The sequence below is a fragment of the Tasmannia lanceolata genome, unplaced genomic scaffold (assembly GCF_043159265.1).
Source record: "Tasmannia lanceolata isolate RefF3 unplaced genomic scaffold, GAP_Taslan_0.1 ptg000018l, whole genome shotgun sequence".
Lineage (NCBI taxonomy): Eukaryota > Viridiplantae > Streptophyta > Magnoliopsida > Canellales > Winteraceae > Tasmannia > Tasmannia lanceolata.
The window spans coordinates 56,498,713-56,522,517 of record NW_027518695.1 but is presented as its reverse complement, the minus strand read 5'-3'; the positions used below and the strand labels follow the sequence as shown (position 1 = coordinate 56,522,517).

The following is a 23,805-nucleotide window of genomic DNA, read 5'->3' as shown; positions in this document are numbered from 1 at the left end:
ATAATGGATTGAAATATATTCATACGATTAATAAAATCCAAGAGCCCTAATTTGGGATTGAACCTCTAGCTCAATGGTTAAGGCTTTTTCATCAACCTGGAGGTCGGAGGTTCAATCCCATCTTACATACCAAAAAATAAATAACACAAAAGCCAAGAGGAGAGACAGTCGTGTACCTTCTCCAGAGTAGTCTTCAAAACCACAAGTTATTTATCTCTATTTCGGGGATGTGTGAGATATTGGGCCAATATTGGCCTCCGTCCTTTTGACACTGTTTCGCTAATTCCGGACAGGCATAAATATCTAATTCCTGAAGCGTGGTGGGCAGCCCTTCCTCCGGCAAGGAAAGGAGTTGAGGACAAAAACAAATGGTCAATTTTTTGAGGGAGGTGAGGTTCTTCAACATCCCCTTGGGCAGGGATTTCAGATTATCACACGAATCGATACTGAGGGTTTTAAGCGTGGGGGGCAGTAGCATGCTTGGAGAGAATTCGAGTTGTGAACATTCAGAAATTTCCAAGGTTTGGAGGGATGTAAGGTTTTTAGAAAAGATCTCAACATTATCAACTGAGAGAAATGTAAGCATGTCAAGCATTCCCTCTGAAAACTGCTGCATTAGAGGGCACTTTCTAATTGTCATGCTATGGAGGCCGATGATGTTTGGCAATGACTCTAGTTGTGGACAGTTATAAATATATAATTCTTTGAGGGTGGTGAGGTTATTGCGCATCCCCTTGGAAAGGGACTTGAGATTAGGACAGTCGTAGATCCAGAGAACTGTAAGCGCAGTGGGTAGCTCCTCCTCACCTGCCAGTGACTCCAATTGCGGACAATTTCTAATTACCAATTCTTTGAGCGATGTAAGGTTGTTGAAAATCCCCTTGGACATGGATTTGAGATTAGAACATGAGAATATTTTAAGGGATTGAAGAGGGACGGGCAGTTCCTCCGCTGGCAAGAATGGGCATTGAGTAACCAAGTCCAGATGTTGGAGGGAACTCAGTTTTCCTAGCCCCCTTGTAGGCGTACACTTGAGGCTATCACAACCGTTGGATATATTGAGAGATCTAAGCGTGATGGGAAGGCCCTCCTCGTCGTCTCCCAATGACTCGAGTTTAGGACACACCTCAATGTTTAAATATTGGAGAGAAGGAAGGCCATGCAACCCGACCTCCTTTGGCCAAGACACCAACTCATTACATTCAGTGACATGCAATTCCTCAAGTGCGGTTAAGGGTTGAAGAAATCCAGGGGGTAAGGATATCAAGCCTTTAATAGAGCGAATTTTTAATGACTTTAGAGTAGTGAGGCAAAGAACCGAGGCCAATACCATCTCATTGCAGTCTACTATTTCCAAATTATTAATGGATGGGAAGTGGGGAAATCTCTGCAGCTTAGGACAATTTGATATTTTTAGTGTACCAAGGCATGGCATGTCTCCTTCCCTTGTTCCACACCATTCCTCCAAATTCGGCATGTTTACCAGCTCTAACTTCTCCAATAAAGGAAAACCCTTAATAACCTTATTGGACCCACCAATAAACTCACCTTTAATATGTTTCAATCCATCCATTCCATTAATCTCGAGCTTCTTTAGGAAAGCTAGCTGGCCAAGGGGTGGAAGCTCTTGGCAATTCAAACATCGAACCAGACTAACAGTGGTCAGATTCGTCAGATTACCGCTCATCATCCACGTGGGGAAACTAACACCACCATATGATAAAATCTTTAGGGTTTTGAGGTTGGTGTGAGGTTCGAGGCCTTCAAGTACCTCCTCATCAACTGCAACATCTCGTGGATTATTATTGCTCCATTCCAACTTCAACTCATCTAGGTACTTTTTCTTCTTCAAATTGGCTTCCTTGCATTCGTTCCCATCTATCACATTCACTAAATTTGAAATGTGAATAGTTCCCCTCAACTCTGTCAAGTTCTTTAACTCCCTTATTCCACATCCACTTTCTTTGCCCACAACAAATATAGTCAGTGTTTGAAGAGTTATTAATTTCCCAAGTTCCGGCGGCGTAGAAATCTTACAACCCTCCAAAGCGAGATGCCGTAAGTTAATTAGGTTGCTGGTGGACTTTGGTAGCTCAGCAAGTTGCTTGCAATAGCAAAGTTTCAGTGTTTGCAGATTATAGAGGCTACCTATTGATTCAGGCAAGGTTGCAATAGTCATAAAAGAGAGATCAAGGTACCTCAAATATTTTGATTCTCCAATAGAATCCGGCAAATCTCTTACACAGATATGACTCAAATCTAACACCCGTAAGCATCTCAATTTTAGGAAGAAATCATGAGCAACTTGCTTAGTGAGTGTTTCGTACCTTGGCGGTAGCAGAAATGTGCGCAGCCTCTCAGATTCATGAAAGGACTCGAAAATTCGTGAGTGTTCATTGCATTGCCATATTGATGCACGACGAACCTTTGCAGCGATATTCGAAGAGTCGATGCTATTTTTTATTCTGAAGTATTCATCACCAGAAACGGATTGCGCAAGGTCATGATTTAAGTCATGCATCTTGTAGCATGATCCATAGAGCCCTCTAGAATATTTAAAGAACGACCTCCATGTCAAGTCATCAAAATAGTCAGAGCCTATGTCTTCCAATCGCTTCTCAGATTGGATAAATCCTTCTGCAATCCAAAGTTGGATTAGAGTGTCCTTGTCAAATTCATAATCCTTTGGAAACAGGGAGCAGTACACAAAACATTGTTTCAGATATGCAGGTAAGTGATCATAGCTAACCTTTAGTATTGGAATAATATCATCTTTCATCTCTGATATTTCCCACATATCACTTTCAAGGATATTCCTCCACTTTTTCTCATCAGTATTTAAACGTAAGAGACCTCCAAGAGCTTCTATTGCCAAAGGCAAGCCATTGCACTTTTTCACAATCTCTTTTCCAATTGCTACTAAATTTGGAGATACATCTGAGCTTCCCACTATGAATGCCCATTGTGTAAACAGGGTCCAGCCGTCGTCCTCGTCTAAACAACCCAAATTATAGTCGGGGATTGTGCCCATGATTCTAGAAACTCTAGAACTCCGCGTAGTAACTATAATTCTGCTCCCTTTTGCTCCAAAACTGAATGGGGACTGTAGCCTCTGCCAGTCATTAGGATTGACATGCCATACATCGTCTAGTACGAGTAGAAATCTCTTGCCACTCAATTCTTCCTTGAGTCTAACTTGAAGTGGATCGATTTCGTTAAGATCACAAGAGTTCTTTGTCACTGATTCCATAATTGCTTTTGTTATTCTACACATATCAAAATCTTCAGAGACGCAGACCCATCCTCGACCTGAAAAATGATCTCCCACCCTTTTATCATTGTAAATAAACTGGGCGAGAGTTGTCTTTCCGAGGCCCCCAATGCCAACGATTGGAATAACAGATATATCCTTGGACGAAGATGACGACGACGATGATGATGCGGATTCATCCAGTAGCAATTTTACTATCTTCTCTTTATCCTTATCCCGACCGAATATATTTGATTCGTTTATTAAGGAGCTAGTCAGCGATTGCCTTTTTATTTCACGCCGCCTCCCTCCATCTTCTTGTCTGAGATGAAGGTCATGCCTCTCCTTTGCAATTTTATCCAGTCTCTCCTGAATTTCCTTTATCTTCTGTACGATCGTCTTATCTCGAGACAAAAATGGGATGGAATTAAAAAGAGCAGAAAAGAAGTTGTATACCTGATGCTTCCTCTTTCTGAATTGATTTCCGCCTTCCAATTTTAATCGGAGCACGTCCGTTGCAAACTCTTCCACTACATCATCCGCGTCGTATGCAACATCCTTAAGCTTTCGAAGCCAATCTTTAACTTCATTACTAGTTACTTGCTGTTCTTCAGCATCTTGAAGCACAGCTTGAATTGTGGATAATGTGCTGGAAAGGTTTTTGATCTCCTCATCAGTACCCCACAGTGAATTAATCACTTCTATGGCTCCCTCCAATTTGCTAAGAGCTCTATCAACAATGGGAGAAACGAATATATCCATACCCATACCTTGGTGACCAACGACAATTGAAGAGTTGTTTTTTGTAGGACTCAATTTTTGCTCTAGCAGCAAGAAAAGCAAGTTTGATTGTATAAAATCGTGCTTCTTCGGATGTTCTTTGATCTCTGCTACAATTTTCCAAATCAGTTCTGTAGAGTTTGTGGCTGGCCAAGGAGCACAGGATTCAAGGAGCATCAAAACAAGAAAAAAGAGATAAAGAATCAATAATTTTCTTTGGACTTTTTTTGACTTTTTTACAATTTTTCATATCAATTCTATACAATTTTTTGATCTCCTCATCAATACCCCACAGTATTTTAATCTCTTTTATGGATTCCTCCAATTTGCCAACGATTGCATCAACAAGAGGGGATAGTAAGTAATCCGCCATACCTTGTTCTAGTATTGGAGAGACAAACTAACAAATCGTGCTTAAAAAAAAGCAAGATTACCTCTGGCTTTTTTTTAGCACAGAGAGCGTCTTGCGGTGGGGGAAAACAAGTAATAGAATCATTATTTTGGTCAAGTTCAATATGGCACACAGAGAGCATCACACAATAAAACCCCACATTAAAAACACTGTGACGAAAAATGGGCGTATAACAAATTTTTCACGGAAAGAAGGGCAGTGATAAATTCACACCCTTCTATGTATGAATTCACCCCGTATTTTTTAAAATGGACGGTGCAGCCCACACCATAGGATGATCCAAACCGTCCATTTGATGGGCCAAAACATAAATAGATTGTCCCCAAAAAAATCATTACCATAAGATGATTCTAACCCTCTGATCTAAAGATGGACTCAAATTGTGAAAAATTCAATAGATGGGACAGTTGGGATCAACCTATTGAAATGATTTTTGGGGCACAACTTATTTACGTTGTGACCCATCAAATGGACGGTTTGGATCATCCTATGGTATGGGCTGTACCTTCCATTTTGAAAACTTGGGGTCAATTCATACATAGAAGGGGGTAAATTTATCACCGCCCGGAAAGAAAAGTAAGTTGATTGTGACGCAAGACCAAAATGAAAAAGATGCAATAATTCATCCTTGAGATGATCTGAGACGTTGGCTTGATTGAGCTTGCTCTGGATCTCCTATATATATGCCCCCAAAATCATACAAATCTTTCCATCTTGATATCACATAGACTATCAGAAATAGCATGGCCCATCAAATGGATGGATCAGATTAGTTAATGATAGGACACATAATGCCAATCATATTGCCAAAATATGTAATTGATGGGGTCATACCAGTCGTCCATCTTAAATCATTAGTATAGCACCAGTGGGGAGATTTTTAATAATCAAATGAGGCCCATTTAAGCACTAGTTAATGTCAACAAACAATAGTTAAGAAACACAAAGTTTAATTATGCCATTAATACTCATCTATCCCATTCACGTGCTCAAGTCAACAAGCACCATACATCAGAAAAAAGCTAAGGTGGAGGGCTCAGTTGAAGAAAGATAAAACAATCTTAGTACGAGTTTCATACCGGGCAACAAGAAATAACTAGGCAAAACTTGGATCAATACTGGAATCAAACAGAGAAGCTCCAAAAACAAGATTAGAACTCTAAGATTATAGCTTCTCTACAACATGAAAAAGTTTACACTCGTTTTTTTTTTCTTCAAATCAATCATGTTTAGATCTTTCCAGGAAAAGCTAAGTCGTTGATTTTTTAGGCTTTAATCTTACTGTATGGCATGAGACCATGACCATAGTACCTATAGCCTCGTGGCCCTTCAGATAATAGAAGCAAGTCCTCATATGTGACCTACCTGATTTTGATTATAATATTAATCTTGATAGTTTATGTATCCAAAGTCTACAAGGGCAGTTGGGACATACGGAAAAGATTTTAAATATCAGAAAAAACCAAAAAAAATTCAATGCTTACCAAACATGTCTAAATTTCCATGCCTACCAAACATGTCCTAAATTTTCAACAAAAGCAAAGAAGATTTCAAATTTTACAAAACAAAATCATGGAAAATGAGTATCCAAAATCTACAAGTGCAGTTGGGACATACGGAAAAGCTTTTAATGTAATCTCTTGTATTTGGCAACGATTGTATCAACAAGAGAAGACAGTAATAGATCTGCCATACCTTCTTCCTGTATTGGAGAGAAAAACCAAAGAAAGCAGCAATGAACTAACAAATTGTGATTCCAAAAAAGCAAGACTAGATCACTATGAACTCAAAACACCTCTCTTTTTTAGCACAGAGAGCCTCTTGCAGTGGGGAAAAACAAGTATTGGATCATTCTTTTGACGTAAAATGGGTGTAAAACAAATTTTTTTTTATGAGTAAAACAAATTTTACACAGGAAGAAAAGTAAGGAGAAAAAGATGCAATAATTCATATTTGAGATTTATGTGGCAAGTAGACCTGGCAAAAGCTGCCCGCGGGTCGACCCGACCCACCTGCAAATTTGCGGGCATGGGTATGAGTTTTAGTGACCTATCAAAACTAACCCGCGGGTGACCCAACCCGCAAAAACACGGGTGGGGTCGGGTCAACCCGCGAGCACCCGCAAGTCACTTGGCTTTTTAAAGGGTGGTAATTTTATTGAGAGAACATTTCCTACAGACTTGTGTAGGTAAGTTACCTACACACTAGCTTAAAATACATAGGGGGCCCACATTGTTTGGGTGATCCAAACCATTCATTTGAATGGTCATCACATAGATAAGGTGTCCACAAAAAATCAGATCCATATGATCATCCCAACCATTCAAACTATGAAGGCAAAAAATGGACTAATTTGTGAAGGTTTATACACGTCCATTTTACCTCCACAAATCGTAGGGTTGGGATAATCCTATGGATCTGATTTTTTGTGGACACCCTATCTCTGTGAGGACCATTCAAATGAATGGTTTGGATCACCCAAACAATGTGGGCCCCCTATGTATTTTAAGCTAGTGTGTAGGTAACTTACCTACACAAGTGCGTAGGAAATGTTTTCTCAATTTTATTATGCTAATCTAGTTAGATGGCTTTTTTTTCTAAATAGGTTATGGCTGGCACCAATGTAAATAGGCTTTACCACATAAATAATCTAAATAGGATGATCCCAACCCTCCGATTTGAATGTTAGAGGGTTGATCACTTGATCCTAACCCTCTTTAGATCGGAGGGTTAGGATCAACCTATTGAAATGATTTTTAGGGCACAACCTATTTAGGCTATGGGCCATCTAATGGACGGTTTGGATCATCCCACGGTGCCGGCCATACCCCCCTATTGACTGCTTTTAAAACCGCCGTTTGAGTGTCTTTAATTTGAATTCCTGATGGGCGGCAAAGCTGGAGATTGGCGGGATTCTTCTCAAGAGAGAAAGAGGTGATGAGTTGTCTTCTCCATTTAATGCAATGATGTCTGCTGCTGACAGTGTACTGTCAAGAGAGGGTTTAATGGGGCTGCCTTTATCAAAAGACTCTTTATCAGGATTCAATAAAGAGGAATCCAAGGGTATAGAACCGGGTAAAGAATCATTCATGCTAAGGACCAGTGAGTAATCGAGAGGGAGCCTGATTACACAGGAAGAAAAGTGAGGAGAAACAGATGCAATAATTCATATTTGAGATTTATGTGGCAAGCAAGGAGCACCACACAAAGGAAAAAAAATCTAGCTACATCGCCTACACGTTCTTATCATGGTCAGAAGATCAGAAAACTAAGAAATAAAGACCAACAGTCGGATATAGATTGATCTGAATCGTTGGGCCTTGCTTTGGATCTCCTCTACATGCCCCAAAATTCATACAAATCTTTCCCCAAAATTCATACAAATCTTTCCATCTTGACCTCACATAGACTAGTCAACAATAGCAACATCCATCAAATTCATACTAGTAGTCCATCTCGAATCGATAGTAAAGCAAGAGTGGAGAGATTTTTACCAATCAAATGGGGCCCATTTGAGCACTAGTTAATGTCATTGTTCCGTGTGGCCGAGAAGGAGAATCAAACAATAGCAGCCCACTTTAAAAAAGCAAAGTTTGATTGTGGCCAACACTGCATTTAAAGTCAAAGATGCAATAATTCATCTACGCCACTCAAGTTCCGTGTGGCCAACAAGCACCACAGGTTAGAAAAAATCTTCGTACCAGTTTCATCCCTGGTCACAAGAAATGACTTAGATAATACTCGAATCAAATGGATAAGCCCCAAATAGGCAAAAACAAGATTAGAAGTTTAGAACTTGGATAATAGCTAGTCTACAACATGATAATGTTTACCCTCTGTTTCTTTCATAAAATCAATTATATTTAGGTCTCTCCAAGAAAAGCTAAGTAGTCGATTTTTTAGGCCTTAATCTTAATGTTTGGCATGGGCATAGGTTTAACTTTTAACCGAAATTTTGGAAACTTCGAAAAAAAAATTTTTTATAAAAATAATATTATAATGAAATTTCGGTCGAATTTCCTAAACGATTAATTAATTTATTTTTTTTGCCAAAGTTCGGCAGAAATTTCAGTTTCAACGAAGGCCAAAACTGGGACCGAAACCGAAATTTAAATCCATGGGCATGAGACCATGACCATTGGCCTAGCCTCATGGCCCTTTAGATCGAAGGTCTAGATAGTAGATGCAAGTCCAAATATGTGACCTGATTTTGATGAGAAGATTAATCTTGATAGTTTATGTATCCAAAGTCTGCAAGGGCAGTTAGGACATACGGAAAAGCTCATAAATATCATAAAAGAAAAACAATAAACCAATCAAAGGAACAATTTTCCATGCTTACCAAACAAGTTCTAAATTTTCCTCAAAAACAAAGAAATATTCAAATTTGCAAAATAAAGTTATGGAAAAAGAGTTAGCCGGTCTTCAGAGAACTTATTTTCGAGGGTACAATCGAGAAAGGTGCAGTCAATTCTGTATTTCTGTGGATGTATGGGATCATCTTTGTTTATGGATTGTGGCACAACAGGACGGGAAGCGGGCCCCATTGTGACTAGTCAATCACGCCCAATTAACTTAGCTTAGTTTTCCAGGCTATGATGATCACATGTGACCATCCAAGTGTCATGTTTCAACGTAGAATCAATCAAATGCTATTTTCTCACGAACCCATTTAGTTTTTTTTAATTACCTGTGTCATGGTAGAGTAGTGGTCAAGTGATCTCCTCGTAAAATAGGAAAGAAGTCTCTGTTTGGTTGCGCAAAAGCCTGGCTTTTGTAGCCGCCAGTTTTACTGGAGTTTTGGGTGCCACATCATCAATATGCTATGTTTGGTTGGCATTAGACGAATGAATCCTCCTTATGCATAATATTCTACAAGGACATCGCTATGTACTTCTAAACATATATGAATAGCGATTGAGACATATAGAAATCTATAAAAATTGTAATTTTATAACCCCAAACATAAATCATAACTAGAAAGCGTTTAAAGTCTACAAAATCAGAAACCATATACCCTCAAACAAAATAAACTATAACTGGAAAGCATAGAAATATACAAAGGCAGTAGTTATATACTTCCAATAAAAATAAAAAATAAAAACAAAACTGGAGTGTAGAAACCCACATGATGTTAAATATATGCTTCTAAACACAGAGGGATCATAACTAGAGAATGTAAGAAATTAAAGGACAGCAGCTACTATGCAATTCTGTCTAAACTCCAAATTCATGGCGGTCAGACTCAAACAATCTCCACACATACCACTGAATCGTTAATTAGCTGTTCACAACTACTAAAGCTATATATATATATAAAATCAATTTCCTACAAATTGGTGAAGAATTACACAAAACTGTGAGTTTACATAAATCAAGAGAATTAAATCACACCTGATTCTTATAAAAACAAACAAATTTCAACTCTACCATACACATTTTACAAGCAGATTATCTTTTAAAGCCTTGCAATGACTTTAATTGAGGTAATCTATATAATATCTCAATACAAACAGGAAAAGAAGAAAGAAAAAGTGACCGAAGAAGTTCCTGAGCTTATTCTTAACCAATTTCTATATATTTAACAAATCTGAGCAGGCATTCAATATATTTTATTAAAGCATCTTACTTACCTGAATTTAAATCTCGAACTGATCGAAAATGATAGAAATTGCCCAAGCCTTTCAGATCTCAGCAACAAACATCATGTTCAGATGATAAGAACGATGAATCTAAGGTTTCTATGAGCTTGAACTAAGGTTTCAATTAGAGAATAACAAAGAAAACTGGCACAACAGCTAAAGAAAGAAGAGAATCCAAAGGTGAGTAGCCTGAAATGACGATTTTCACCGAAGAAAACTGAAGAAGAAGAACGGATCTATAATTTGGAAGGTTATTTAGGGTTTCCAACTAAAATTTATGGTTTCTAAACAAACCTAGGGTTTGAAAACAAAAAATAAAGAAAAAGGAGGTTGCCTGAAGCTATGACAAACGATCGGCAAAAATGGGGAAAGAGGTTAGGGTTTCTAACTTGAATTTAGAATTTAGACAGATTCAATCAACAGAAAGTGAGGTTTATTGAGGCTTGAGTGAAGAGAAGTATGTCGGAAAAATGACCGGATTTGCCGGAATCTCGTCGGCAACTAGTCGAAGAAGATGGAGAAGGATCGAGTTGCGGATCTCGGATCTGCAGAGGTAGCCGGAAGGGATTGGGAGATGACCGGAGTACAATCGTGCCGGAGAAGGAAAAGGAATGAGATCGGTCGGAGGTAGACCGGAGATGGAATGATGCTGATAACAAGATTACCAGAGGAAAATCTGAGATCCGGTAGATCTGACCGGAAAAGGAAAAAACAATCAGCCGAAAGAGGAGGAGAAAAAGAAAAGGGAAATTGGAACAGCGGTGAGCAGGAGGTCGGAGCAAAGGAAGTTTTGGCCGGAGATCTAAGGAATCAGATCGGAAAATCTGATCAGAAGAAGGAAACCCGAGCTTTCCTTCTCTCCCTTTCTCCCTTATTTTCTCTGTGATTTTGATTTTTTTGCAACGAACTTTCCCCTTTTCTTTTTTTTAGGGTTTTTTGTATATATGGAAAAACTAAGCTGATATTGGCACTCTAGCTTGATGGGCGCACGGATGTGCGACTTCATTTGGCTAAAACACCCCCGCCCACTTGATAACTCACTAACTCCACTTGTCTTTTCCAAAAAATTTCGTCGAATTTTTCTGAGATTTTGCAGGGGCTTTTCTGAAGTCTCGAGGCTTCTAAATATGTGTTCATGGGCATTTGAAGCATTAGGTTGACCTGGATTTTCATTAAAAAGCAAAGATTTTGGGATAAAAATCAAAACCTAGTGGGCCACCCCTTGATTACACTACATATACTCTCTCAGCCCATTTACTGGGCAAACGCGCTCAGCTCTTCCTGAAATTTTGCAGGGGCTTAGCTGGGACCCTAAGCTAGCTTGGGATGAAATTTGGGGTTCTATCTCATTTATTATGATGAGGCTTTGCTCAAACATGAAGGGATTAGGGCACGATCAAAATGGGGTGTCTACAGATGCCCCTCTTTGGCAGAGCGTGCTTGTCGCGCAAATGTCAAAGCTGAACTGACAGCACATTTTGACTGGCCCAAGATTAAAGAGTTTTAAATTTTTGATTTTTTGATTTTTGAAAATGATACTCACAATGTAAATGGGTGAAATAGCTTTTCACCGGACTCTGACTCTGCAAACACTGGTGAGATAGCCTCTCTCCAACTCTTAACTCAACAATTGATATATTAGTGAGATAGCCTCTCTTGCAGAATATTACATGATAGATTTGATTGCAAATGATCTTGAAATTTGAAGATAAAATGAATCTGGATGCCGTGTAGAAACGGACTTGAATGCCATGTGAAAATGGACTTGAATGACTTTGGATGCCGTGTGAAAACGGACTTTGAATGCCATGTGAAAATGGACTTGAATACCTTGAAAACATTTTTTAACTTTTAAAATCTTTCAAATGGTGAGGGAAATGACTAAACTCCAAATCGCGGAGCCATTGGCAAAACATCTTTTAAAATCTTTCAAATGGTGAAAGAAATGACCAAACTCCAAATCGCGGAGCCATTGGCGAAAACAACTTTTAAAATCTTTCAAATGGCGAAAGAAATGACCCAAACTCCAAATCACGGAGCCATTGGCGAAAACAGCTTTTAAAATCTTTCAAATGGTGAAAGAAAATGACCAAACTCCAAATCGCGGAGCCATTGGCGAAAACAGCTTTTAAAATCTTTCAAATGGTGAAAGAAAATGACCAAACTCCAAATCGCGGAGCCATTGGCGAAAACAGCTTTTAAAATCTTTCAAATGGTGAAAGAAATGACCAAACTCCAAATCGCGGAGCCATTGGCGAAAACAACTTTTAAAATCTTTCAAATGGTGAAAGAAAAGACCAAACTCCAAATCGCGGAGCCATTGGCGGACATATATATATATATATTTTTTAAATGAAAGGAAAATTCATTGAAACGATTGAAGAAATGACCAACTTTGATCGATTTCACAAGGTGAATAAGTCATTCTTTGCCAAGAATGATTGAAAATGCATGATCTTTGCCGAAGATAAAACTCAAGGAACTTGAAGAAAATTTCAGGTATTGACCCTTTTAGAATGAGTGAAAAGCATTTTGCTGAGGATTTGACGATTGCAGGAGCAAATTCTAGACTCCGCTAGGGATAAAATTTTCTGAAAACTTGACTTTAAAAGAAAACAATTTGATTGAAGAGACTGGCTCAAAGATTGTACTCAAGCTTCTCTGGTTTTCATTTGCTGAGAATAGTTATCCCAGTTATCATCACGCTTGATATCTTTTATGACGTAAGTCATAAAAGATGCCCCTAGTATGAAATACTTCCATGACAGATTCATAAGAGAGCAAAACACAGGAAATGGTCAAAAATTTTCATTTCACTGAATATCTGAGGTTACAAAGCTTTCAGGTTTACAACAGGTTGTATCTGCCCGACAATTGCCTTTCAATTCTGATGATCTCTGCCATTTCATATGGGCTTGAAGACTGCCATATGGACTTGAGAATCAATCATCTTCTGAACTTCACTCTGCTGCGCATCACCCTTGAGGGGATACAAATTCATCATTTTTTTTTTCATCACCTCAGCCTTGGGAGGAATATTAACCATACATGACTCTAGAATTTGACCTTGACTCGACATAGAAAAAGACTTGGACAACCAGCAAATGAGGACTTAAACTCTAAGAGAGACTGAATCTGCTTCTTAGTCTGATAAGTATTTTTAAAATGGTACAGTCTACCACTCTTAAAATCTTTTGAAAACCGTATTTAAAGGTGTTTCATTCCTTTTTCCGGTATTTCCATCATGGTTATTATTCTCTTGGATTGCTTAGTCTTAACCCCTTAGCCTTGAGAGTGTCAGAAGAATTTCTGTCGGTGTTTACTCAGACTTTGAAGTAGTGCCGCCGAAGAAATGAAAGTCTTGCTGGCTTTCAGAGGTTCTGTCCTTTATGAAGTCACTGCCATGACCAAATTGCCTTTTCAGGTTTTCGATTTGGCGGACCGCATGCCTTAATTTTTGCCTGGACTGTCTGCCCTTGCAGATTTTCATCCAGCAGGTTCAGCACCCTAATTTTTGCCTAAGCCGCCCTTTCAGGTTTTCAGCTTAGCGGGTGAAAGACTCCATCATTTTTATTTTCTTTCTGTTTCTCTACAAACCCGGGCCTAAGTACACCAGAAGGACTTTTAGGTAGGCTTGGGTTCAAACAGGTTACACATTAGTAAGTTTTCATGTATTTGACCGAATCTGGCCCTCCAGACTGCCTACGTATCCCCAAAGAAAATGGGAATCAGGTCTGCGTAGTTCACCCATTTGGGTTTCAAAAATTGTTTATTTTGTTCTTTCTTTCCTTCTTTTTTTTTAAAGATTTGAAAGGTTTGAAGGATTTGACCGAACCCGAATTGATCAGGCTACCTACGTACCCTGTAGAGAGGGATCAAGTCATGACGTAGTTCAGGCTATTATCTTTTATGACGCAAGTCATAAAAGATGCCCCTGGTTTGAGTTTATCAAAGAATGAAAGTTTTTTTTTTTTTTATTTATTTAGGCTCAAAGTGTTTGCAAATGGTTTTTGACTTTGAGGTTGTTGGCTTTTGAGCTCTGATCGATCAAAGACGGCCTCCTGGTGTATCTAAGCATAGTACTTTTTTAGTTGGTCCAGGTTTGTAGGTTCTGTTAATTTTTCTCCATTTTCATTGAGGAGACTTATGGCTTTTCCAGGCAGGACTTCATCAACAATGTAAGGACCAGACCAATTTGGCCTGAACTTTCCTCTGGGATCAAATACCGGTGCTCGGTAAGACTTCAAGACAAGGTCTCCTGGTTTCAGGTCTCGGATCTTGACTTTCTTGTTAAAGGCTCTTTCAATTCTTCTCTGATATCCTTGGATGTGATACAAGGCTCTCAGCCTCTTTTCATCAATCATCTGCAATTCTTGATGTCTGGCTTTGGCCCACTCAGACTCTGGCAGATTCGCTTCCATCATAACTCTTAGGGACGGGATTCTCACTTCAACAGGGAGGACTGCTTCCATTCCATACACTAGAGAGTATGGAGTTACACCTGTAGAGGATCTGATCGATGTCCTGTAAGCCCATAAAGCAAAAGGAAGCTTGTTCGACCAGTCCTTATAAGTCTCGGTCATCTTACTGATTATGACCTTGATATTCTTATTCGCTGCCTCTACAGCCCCGTTGGTCTGCGGTCTGTAAGGAGATGACTTGTGATGCTTGATTTTAAACTCTTCGCACAGGTGCACTACCTCTTTCTTGAAATGAGATCCATTATCAGAAATCAATTCATGAGGTACTCCATATCTGCAAATGATATTCGCACGGATGAACTTCGCAACTGTATTGGAAGTTATGGAAGCATATGAAGCAGCTTCTATCCATTTCGTGAAATAATCAATGGCCACCAAGATGTACTCGTGCCCACTTGACGATTTGGGATAGACTTTGCCAATGATATCAATTCTCCATACTGAGAACGGCCACGGCGAGGTCATAGAATGCAGCTCCGACGGAGGCACATGAATAAGATTCGCATAGACTTGGCATTTATGACATTTCTTCACGAATGCGAAACAATCTGTTTCCATTGAGGGCCAATAGAAACCAAGTCTAAGGATTTTCCTTGACAGCATCTTACCATTCATGTGAGGACCACAAACACCTTCATGTGTTTGCTCTATGAGCTCTGCAGCCTGATCTTCATCAACACACAGAAGCTGAATACCGTCAAATGACCTTCTGTACAACTCTTCACCACAAATGATGAAGTTGGCAGCGAACTTCTGAAGAGTTTTCCTCTCTTTGCTGGAAGCTTCAGGCGGATGCCCCTTGCCTGAAATGAAATTTCTGATATCTGTATACCATGGCTTACCATCTGGACACCTGGCAGATATTTCTATCGCATTCACATGTGCAGGAGCCCATTGTAACCTTATAGCTAAAGGCTGAACCTCCATTGTAGCAGAAATGTCCAACATTGATGCTAGAGTAGCCAGAGCATCAGCAAAGTGATTCCTCGTCCTCGACAGATGAGTAAAGGTGACATTCCTGAACCTTTTGACCAGAGATTCGAGATAAGTGTGATATGAGATCAACCTCGCCTCTTTTGTCTTCCAATCCCCATTTATTTGACAAATGATCAGGATTGAATCTCCAAATACATCGATGTCTTGAATTCGCAAAGCTAATGCTGCCTCAAGTCCTGCGATGCATGCTTCATATTCAGCCATGTTATTGGTGCACTCAAATTGCAACTTGATGGATAACGGAATGTACTCCTTCTTTGGAGATACCAAAACAGCCCCTATTCCTTGACCGTGATTATTGACAGCTCCGTCAAAATACATAAGCCACTTGGAACTCGGAGTCTCTTCTTCAATGTCCATGATCTCCTCATCAGGAAAATCAGCCTTCAGAAAAGCATTCTCCTCAACAGGAGCATCAGCCAACTGCTCAGCAATGACCCGTCCCTTAATTGATTTCTGAGTGACATAAGTGATGTCAAACTCAGACAATAATAGCAACCATCTGGCTGTTCTTCCAGTAAGAGCGGGTTTTTCGAACAAATACTTCAACGGATCCATCCGTGAGAGCAAAAATATCTTGTTCGACAGAAGATAATGTCTAAGCCTTTGAGTCGCCCAGACCAATGCTAAACACGTCTTTTCCAAGACAGTGTACTTGATTTCATATTCCAACATTTTCTTACTGATGTAGTAGATGGGCTTTTCTTTCTTAGACCCTGCCTCCTGCTGAGCAAGCATACAACCCATTGCTGTATCCGTGACGGACAAATACATCAACAACGGTTGACCAGGAATGACTGGGGATAAGACAGGAGGCAAAGACAAACACTGCTTGACCTTTTCAAACGCTTCCTGACATTCTTCATTCCATTTCTTAGAGGAATTCTTTTTCAATAACTTGAAAATGGGTTCACACGTCATAGTTAAATGAGATATGAATCTCCTCAAGTATTGTACTTTGCCAAGGAATCCACGAATCTGCTTTTCTGTTTTTGGTGGTTGCATTTCTTGGATAGCCTTGATCTTCTGAGGGTCCACTTCGATTCCTCTTTCACTGACCATGAATCCAAGCAACTTCCCTGACGTGACCCCAAATACACATTTATTAGGGTTCAAGCGAAGCTGAAACTTTCGCATTCGCTCAAAGAACTTTCTCAGAGCGACTGTATGCTCTGGCCGAGTCCTGCCTTTGACAATCATGTCATCTACATAGACCTCGACCTCCTTATGAATCATGTCATGAAGAAGAGTAGTCGCGGCCCTTTGATAGGTGGCACCAGCATTCTTGAGACCAAATGGCATCACTCTGTAGCAATATGTCCCCCACTGAGTAATAAATGCCGTCTTCATCATGTCCTCAGGCGCCATTTTGATTTGGTTATACCCTGAGAATCCATCCATAAAGGATAAGAGTGCATGTCCAGCGGTATTGTCAACCAAGAGATCAATGTTCGGAAGCGGAAAATCATCTTTCGGACTTGCCTTGTTCAAATCTCTGAAATCGACACACATCCTGACTTTTCCATCTTTCTTGGGCACAGGTACAATATTTGCAAGCCATTCAGGGTATTCAACTACTTCGATGAATTTCACTTCTAGTAGTTTCTTAACCTCATCATGAACTTTCAACTCCCATTCTGTTTTAAGTTTTCGGAGTTTTTGCTTCTTCGGCTTGATGCCCGGGATTAGAGGTAATTTGTGTTGGACAATGTCCTCACTCAATCCTGGCATGTCATCGTAAGACCAAGCAAAAACTTCCTTAAACTCTTTTAGCAAGGTAATTAATTCTTCACGCTCTTCAGGAGATAAAATTTTGCCAATTCGTATTTCCCAAATTAAGGTTTCATCACCTATATTTACGGTTTCAATTTCCTCTTCAAGTGGTTTAGCTCGGTGACTCTCCTCTTGTTGAATCATATGTTTGATTTCAAGAGGAGTTTCGTCGGCTACCACATTAGAGGGGGAGTCTTGATTATCATTATTAGTTACTTGATCAAGTTCAGAAGCAGAATCAGCAGAAGAGACAAGTACAGGAATATAAGCAAAAGAGTCTTTTATTTCATCAGAATCAATGATTACATCAGATGACTCGCCCACATCAGGCGTTACAGACTCTAAAACAGGATGAAAAAATAAGTCGACATCAGTATCGACACAACTAGAAACATGTACAGCCAAAGAATCAATGAATACGCCCTCAGACTCGGACTCAACGCCACCAAGGACAGACTCGTCACCCATTCCAGAGGTAAACCCGACCTCTACAGTACCTGCATCAAAAGAAAAGTTAGAAATGACAGACTCTAGGACGGACTCAGAAACTGACACATACTTTGAAACAACTGACTCTTTTGAAGGGACTGGAATGTACTGAGGGATTACATGGGGTATAACCTGTGACGTCCAGTTATCCAGAGGTCCCTCGGCTGGGGTGATATAGTCCTCTGGGTTCAGAAAAGGTGCATCTCTTCCAATCATAGCAATGACTGGTGCCTCAGTTTGAAACAAAGAATTCAGGAGTTCTGGCTCAAAGTTCTCAACCCAGTCTGAGTCTGGTTCCTCTGTCACTACTGCCTCTGTAATCTGCTTACTGTAAAATTCTGCTGGCAGCTCATCTGCAAAGAAAATATCAAGACCCGGCAGCTTGGTCCCATTCTCATCATACCATGGCTCTGAGAAACCATAATAAGGGCAATCAGCTCCCTCTTTTCGGAATCTACCATTCATGACTTTGCTGAAAGGTCCCATTGGAAACTCTAAACCCTTGCGGCGACATTCTGCCCATTTAAACATGTAGGCTCTCATTTCCTGCACCTCCTTGCGAGTCGGCTTGTATCCCAACCCAAACAACCCGTCAGATGCTTTCAACTCGGGCCGCTCAGTCGGACCCTGCATATTCTTTCCCAAACCTGCCCCTGGGAGATACCCAAATCGGCGCATCATCTTGACTACCCGAGTATTGGTGCTAGAGAGAAACATAATTTCTTCACTCATAGCCTCTTTCATGGTAATAGCCGAAACTTCCACTGAAAATCCTGTCAGACTGATATCTCTTGTGTTTTCAGTAACAAGCTCTTGAGATATTTGTCCAACTTCTGGCTCGGGATCTCCTTTGACAGTGATCACCCGATTGTTTCGAATGAATTTCAGTTTTTGATGAAGTGTGGAAGGGATAACTCCAACCTTGTGCAGCCAAGGTCGACCAAGCAAGAGACAAAAGGAAGTCTTGATATCCAATACTTGGAATTCAATGTCAAAGGTTTCTCCTCCAATGACAATCTCAGTAGCCAACGTTCCAATCACATCCCTTCGGGTACCATCATATGCTAGTATACCCTGCTCAGACGGAATAAAATCTTCAGGCCCAAACCCCAGAGTAGTGGCAGTGCTCAAAGGACACACGTTCAAAGCTGACCCATTGTCTACCAGTACTTCTGATACTTTCTTTTGATTGCAAAGCAGGGTAATCTTGAGAGGACGAGTATGGTCCTTTCCCTCTGACGGTAAATCCTCGTCTGAGAAAGACAAGGCTTTTGAAGCTTTGGTCATGGCTACCAGACCGACCAACTCATCTGGAGTGATCTCAACTGATACCTGGGACGAGTTCAATTCACGAAGTACAACCTGTCTGTGCTTCGGCGATGCCATCAGTAAGCCCCAGATAGAAACATTAGCTTGGGTTTTCTTAAGCTGATTCAGCAGGTTATCTTCCTCTTCATCAAGTCTCTGTTTCTGCCTCTGACTATCAACCCCTCTTGCAACTTCAGCGGGATTTTCAACTCTAAGCTCAGCTGGCTTGAAGACTCGTCCACCCCGTGTGACGTGGCGGAGTTCATCACATTGATCGTTCAGGAGTAACAGATCTTCATCATCTATCTTAAGGATGTATGGGGTTTGTATCTCTTCTTCCTCATCATCACTCACCCTTAAGACGTACAGAGATTCGGATTCTTTCTCTTCATCCTCACACTGGAAAACATATGACTGGTTTGATGGCCCAGCCACATCAGGGTCGTTCCAGGATAATACATATGGCTTTTCTGATTCCACCCACTGATTTTCTTCTTCAAATTTCCAGACATAGGGTTCTTCAGATTCCACAGCACATATGAAGGAAGCAGGATCAATAACAGACTCTTCAGCGCAAATGACATTGACTGAAGATGGAGGTGGCATTGCATGTGTTGGAAGAGGGTTTCTGGTTACATTTGGTAACTCGATTGACAACTCCTTCCTATCAATCATATTTTGAATTTGGTGTTTCAAAGCTAAACACCTATCAGTGATATGGCCCGTGTTACGGTGGTAATCACAGAATTGATCTTCTCTCCAGGATCTTGGCAACGGGTTGGGAGGAGGTTTAATGTCAGGCAACTTGATCTTCTTGTCCTTCAATAGCTTCTTCAAAGCTACGGACAAAGAATACGGAAGGGGATCAAAATGACGAAGAGGCTTCTGCTCCATTGTCGGCCTTCTTACTTCAGTAACTACTCTGGGTGGGGGCGGCCTGACATAATTGACATTATGGACCTCTTTCGGCGCCATCACAGGTCGCTTCCCTTCTCTGCCATCAGATGGTACTCTAGATCTCAGGCCTTTAGCCAATGCATCTTCTATCTGAGTCCCAGTCTTAATAAGATGGTTAAAATCAAGGAAATATTGGATAGCCATATGGTGGTAATATTGTGGTGATAGATTTTTCACCACAATCTTGATCTGATCCTCATCTGACAACCGATGAGTCATCTGGGCAGCTTTCCTTCTCCATCTACGGATGAAGGAAGTGAAGGTTTCATTATGGCCCTGCTTCAAAGCCTTCAGATCTCTCTTGGTCACATCGATCCCCTCCTCCATGGAGAACTGCTCGACGAACCTATTTGCAATGTCTTCCAAGGTTCGGATCTCTTCAGACTTTAGGCTCAAGAACCATTTCTGAGCCACTCCAACAAGGGATCTAGGGAACATAAGAGCAACTTGATCTGGAGATAAACCATGCTGTTGAAGGAGCGGAAGGACAGACATTAAGTGGCTTCTAGGACAACCTGTCCCATCGTACTTATCCATGTCCGGCACCTTGAATCTAGGAGGCAGTGTGACTCCTGGGTATAACATAAAATCTGCCATGTTCAACTTTTTCGGGCCTTGGAATTTTATGTTTTCCATTTCTTGGGCCAGCCTATCCATCCTATCCGATATTGCTTTGCCCTCATTGGCTCTATCCAGATTAGGATGACAATTCTCTTCTTCATACTGCTCATTATCAAGATCGTCTTCGACGTTCAAGACCGCAGGCCCGGCCATTGCAGGAGGGGGAGGAGGTATAACTGATGGGTGCTGAGCTACATGCTCTCTGGAAGTAGACTCTCTGTCATTTTTCAGACGGGCTATCTCCTCATTCATGTTATTCATCTGTTGAAGCATAGCCTTCATCATCTCACTCATCTCAGCTATAGCGTTTGCAGATTCAGCCATCTGTTCAGGAGTAAATTGAACGGGCGAAGGGATTTCCTGGAGATTGGAGAAAGGTAATGCAGGGGAGGTAAAAGAAATTGGTGAGGAAGAAAAACGACTCAGCCTGGAATCAGCGGACTGACGGGACCAGGTTGATTTCGAAACAAGGATTTTCTTAGGAGCAATGGTTGCTCAATTAAGAATCCTGAAATGGAAGTATAAGCACTAGATTAAAATTTTGATAATCGAGATAAACTATTTTGATCAAACAATGACAAAAGAAACAAAAACACACTTTCATTAACAAAATTCAAATTGTGATTACAAAGGATGAAAACTATTGTTCTCTGATCACAGCTGGATAAGCAGACTGACAATGATGTGAAATGCAGAAATAAAAAAAACAAAACATGATATAGATTTTCAAGGTTCCTCAATCCGAGCTCTCTTGCTCACGGGCTCTTCTGGTAACTCTTTCCGATGGACCTTAGATGATAAAGCAAATCTTTTATATGTAACCTTGTTTCCCCAAGCAGCTACAATAGACTTTATGAGATCGGGAGTAAGCTTTTCGCAAGGAGGAGGATTTACAAATCCGGGAGGACATGGATTTCCCGTGATCTGGTAAAGTAAACGAGTGGGTGCATAAAAGGTTGACTTCTCCAAACCCATAAGATACACAAATGGGTGTGGGTAAGTACTAGTGATAACGTATAAACATGAATGACTCACCCAGTGGAATTGATCCTTCTCCACGTGCTGCAACCAATTATGCCACTCATCAATGGATTTGGGTTTATTGGCCATTGGTTGCCACGAAAGGTGATCCTTGAGGGTGTACTGAAGGGAGCTCCGCGGCCGAAGGATGGTGAGTTTTTCACAAAGCCACAGATAAAGCAGTTTGACACACCCATGGAAGTTATCTTTAACCTCTTGCCGAGCAATAAGATCCAGCCCAGAGAAGGTTTCCGCTAGCATGATTGGGACAGGATTCCTTCCTTCGCTAATTTGGTCGACCACACTCAGTAAAGTCACTGGGGCAATACTGGAGTCTTCACGAATAACGTGACGTGCAAGGACACCAAAGATTAAAGCATTGCGTCGACAATTTTGAAAACGGGAATCGGTAGGGTCAATGCTTTTAGAAAAACGCTCAATGAGGTCATTGAATTGCACGTACGTTTCCTTGAAATAGGGTATAGCATCAACAGTTTTGTTCTCGAAAAGCTTACAAAAAAGGGAACGAGGAGACGCTATACTCGAAGGTTGGATCCAGAGTCCCTCAAGTGGGAGTTCTAACAGGGCGCACCAATCCTCGAATATAGGACAGATTTCAAAGGGACCTAATTGAAAAACATGAAGAATAGGATCACAAAGTTTTGTAGCTGCTTGAAGAAATTGCCAGTTCACACCGGATGCGCTCAAATGATTAAACGTGCTGATGAACCTGTCGGCCATACTCCACTCTGTATGTTCACGCGGGAGAGCTCGAATTGACTCACTTATCCAAACCTTCATCACTTTGTTCGACATGATTCAACCTGATCACAGATAGGATAAGATCAGAAAAGAGTGAAGATGATCCTGAATAATGAAATAACAGGGATAAACTTGACCAATCATATGGGAAGGATACAACTGGCGACACTGATTTTGCTCATCAATAATCATAGACTTTTGAATAGATCAGAAAAGTAGACCACGGCCACAAAATGACAGAAGTAGGTCATAGACTGGATCTCAAATCTGATGATGGACATTGACAACTGTATGATCAAGATGATCGATAATGGTAGATCATGGTCACAGAGATAGCGGACAAACCATCAACCACATCTAAGACAAAGCATGCAAATAGCAAAATCTAACACAATGAGTAATTTCTATACACAGCATGAACCTTTGGCACATCAAAAGAATGAGTACACAGTCGAAGGATAATATACATATATGACATGTATCTGTGTACTCAACCCGAATGAACTCATGATCCGAGGGAAATGAATAGATCATTGGCCATAAGAAGATCGATTATAGACCACTAATTAGGTGACTTTGAGATAATGTACATACAAGTGATTAAACCAGGAATCCCTCATTGGAAAGGAGGGTTCTAATCTAACCGAATGACCAAACCGAATATACAGAAAAGATTCGTACAATCTGAAGACGAAATGACAGATATAGCCCCAACACAAGTAGAGGAAACACTATCAAATGCATCAAAAGATTGCAAATAGGATGAATCAGATCTGGAATATCTACTGCAAAAAGGGCCTAATCTGAACGACCGACTCGACAAATAGGGTATGTACAAGAAGATGGCAAAACTGTACATCGACTCAATGAGTAATACATGTACGAAGGAACACTACCATACACTCAGGAGACAAAAACATAGACCATGATCAGGATAAAGACCGGGGAAAACGATTAACCATTTTGGAAGACTGAAGAATGAAGCTATGTAGCTGACAGTTAGACCAGAAAATTCTATTGACAGACAGACCCTGGTCTAACAGGTTAGCAGAAAGGCCGATCAGGACAACGAGGAATCAGGGATTAGACCATGGCCATAAAAGGTGATGAACAAAAGTCATTGGCCAAACCCACAATTGAAAGAACAAGCAAGCTCTAAATGATAATAACGGATCAGAAAATCTTACGGACATAAACCTAAGATACTGGAATAATCATATGATAAAAGGTTACAGGGTAGATCATGACCCGGGTGACGACCAAGAAAAGGCAATGGTCACCGATCAGGTCTAAAGAAAAGCACGACTGCGATAT

The 23,805-nt window shown here is 40.5% G+C and overlaps 2 protein-coding genes across 2 annotated transcripts; both read right to left on the bottom strand.

Annotated features, from left to right (window-relative positions):
* Positions 1-303: 303 nt before the first annotated feature.
* LOC143850504 (putative disease resistance protein RGA3) lies at positions 304-4,403 on the bottom strand. Its single transcript, XM_077359746.1, has 3 exons — positions 4,271-4,403; positions 438-4,176; positions 304-334 (listed from the first exon to the last, which is right to left on the bottom strand). Exons 1-3 carry the CDS (start codon positions 4,401-4,403, stop codon positions 304-306), a joined length of 3,903 nt encoding a protein of 1,300 aa, XP_077215861.1.
* Positions 4,404-6,069: 1,666 nt separating this feature from the next.
* LOC143850503 (uncharacterized) lies at positions 6,070-20,685 on the bottom strand. Its single transcript, XM_077359745.1, has 5 exons — positions 20,398-20,685; positions 19,298-20,178; positions 18,802-19,189; positions 18,049-18,450; positions 6,070-6,144 (listed from the first exon to the last, which is right to left on the bottom strand). The coding sequence occupies exons 1-5, from the start codon at positions 20,683-20,685 to the stop codon at positions 6,070-6,072; spliced, it is 2,034 nt and encodes a 677-aa protein (XP_077215860.1).
* Between the last annotated feature and the right edge of the window lie 3,120 nt (positions 20,686-23,805).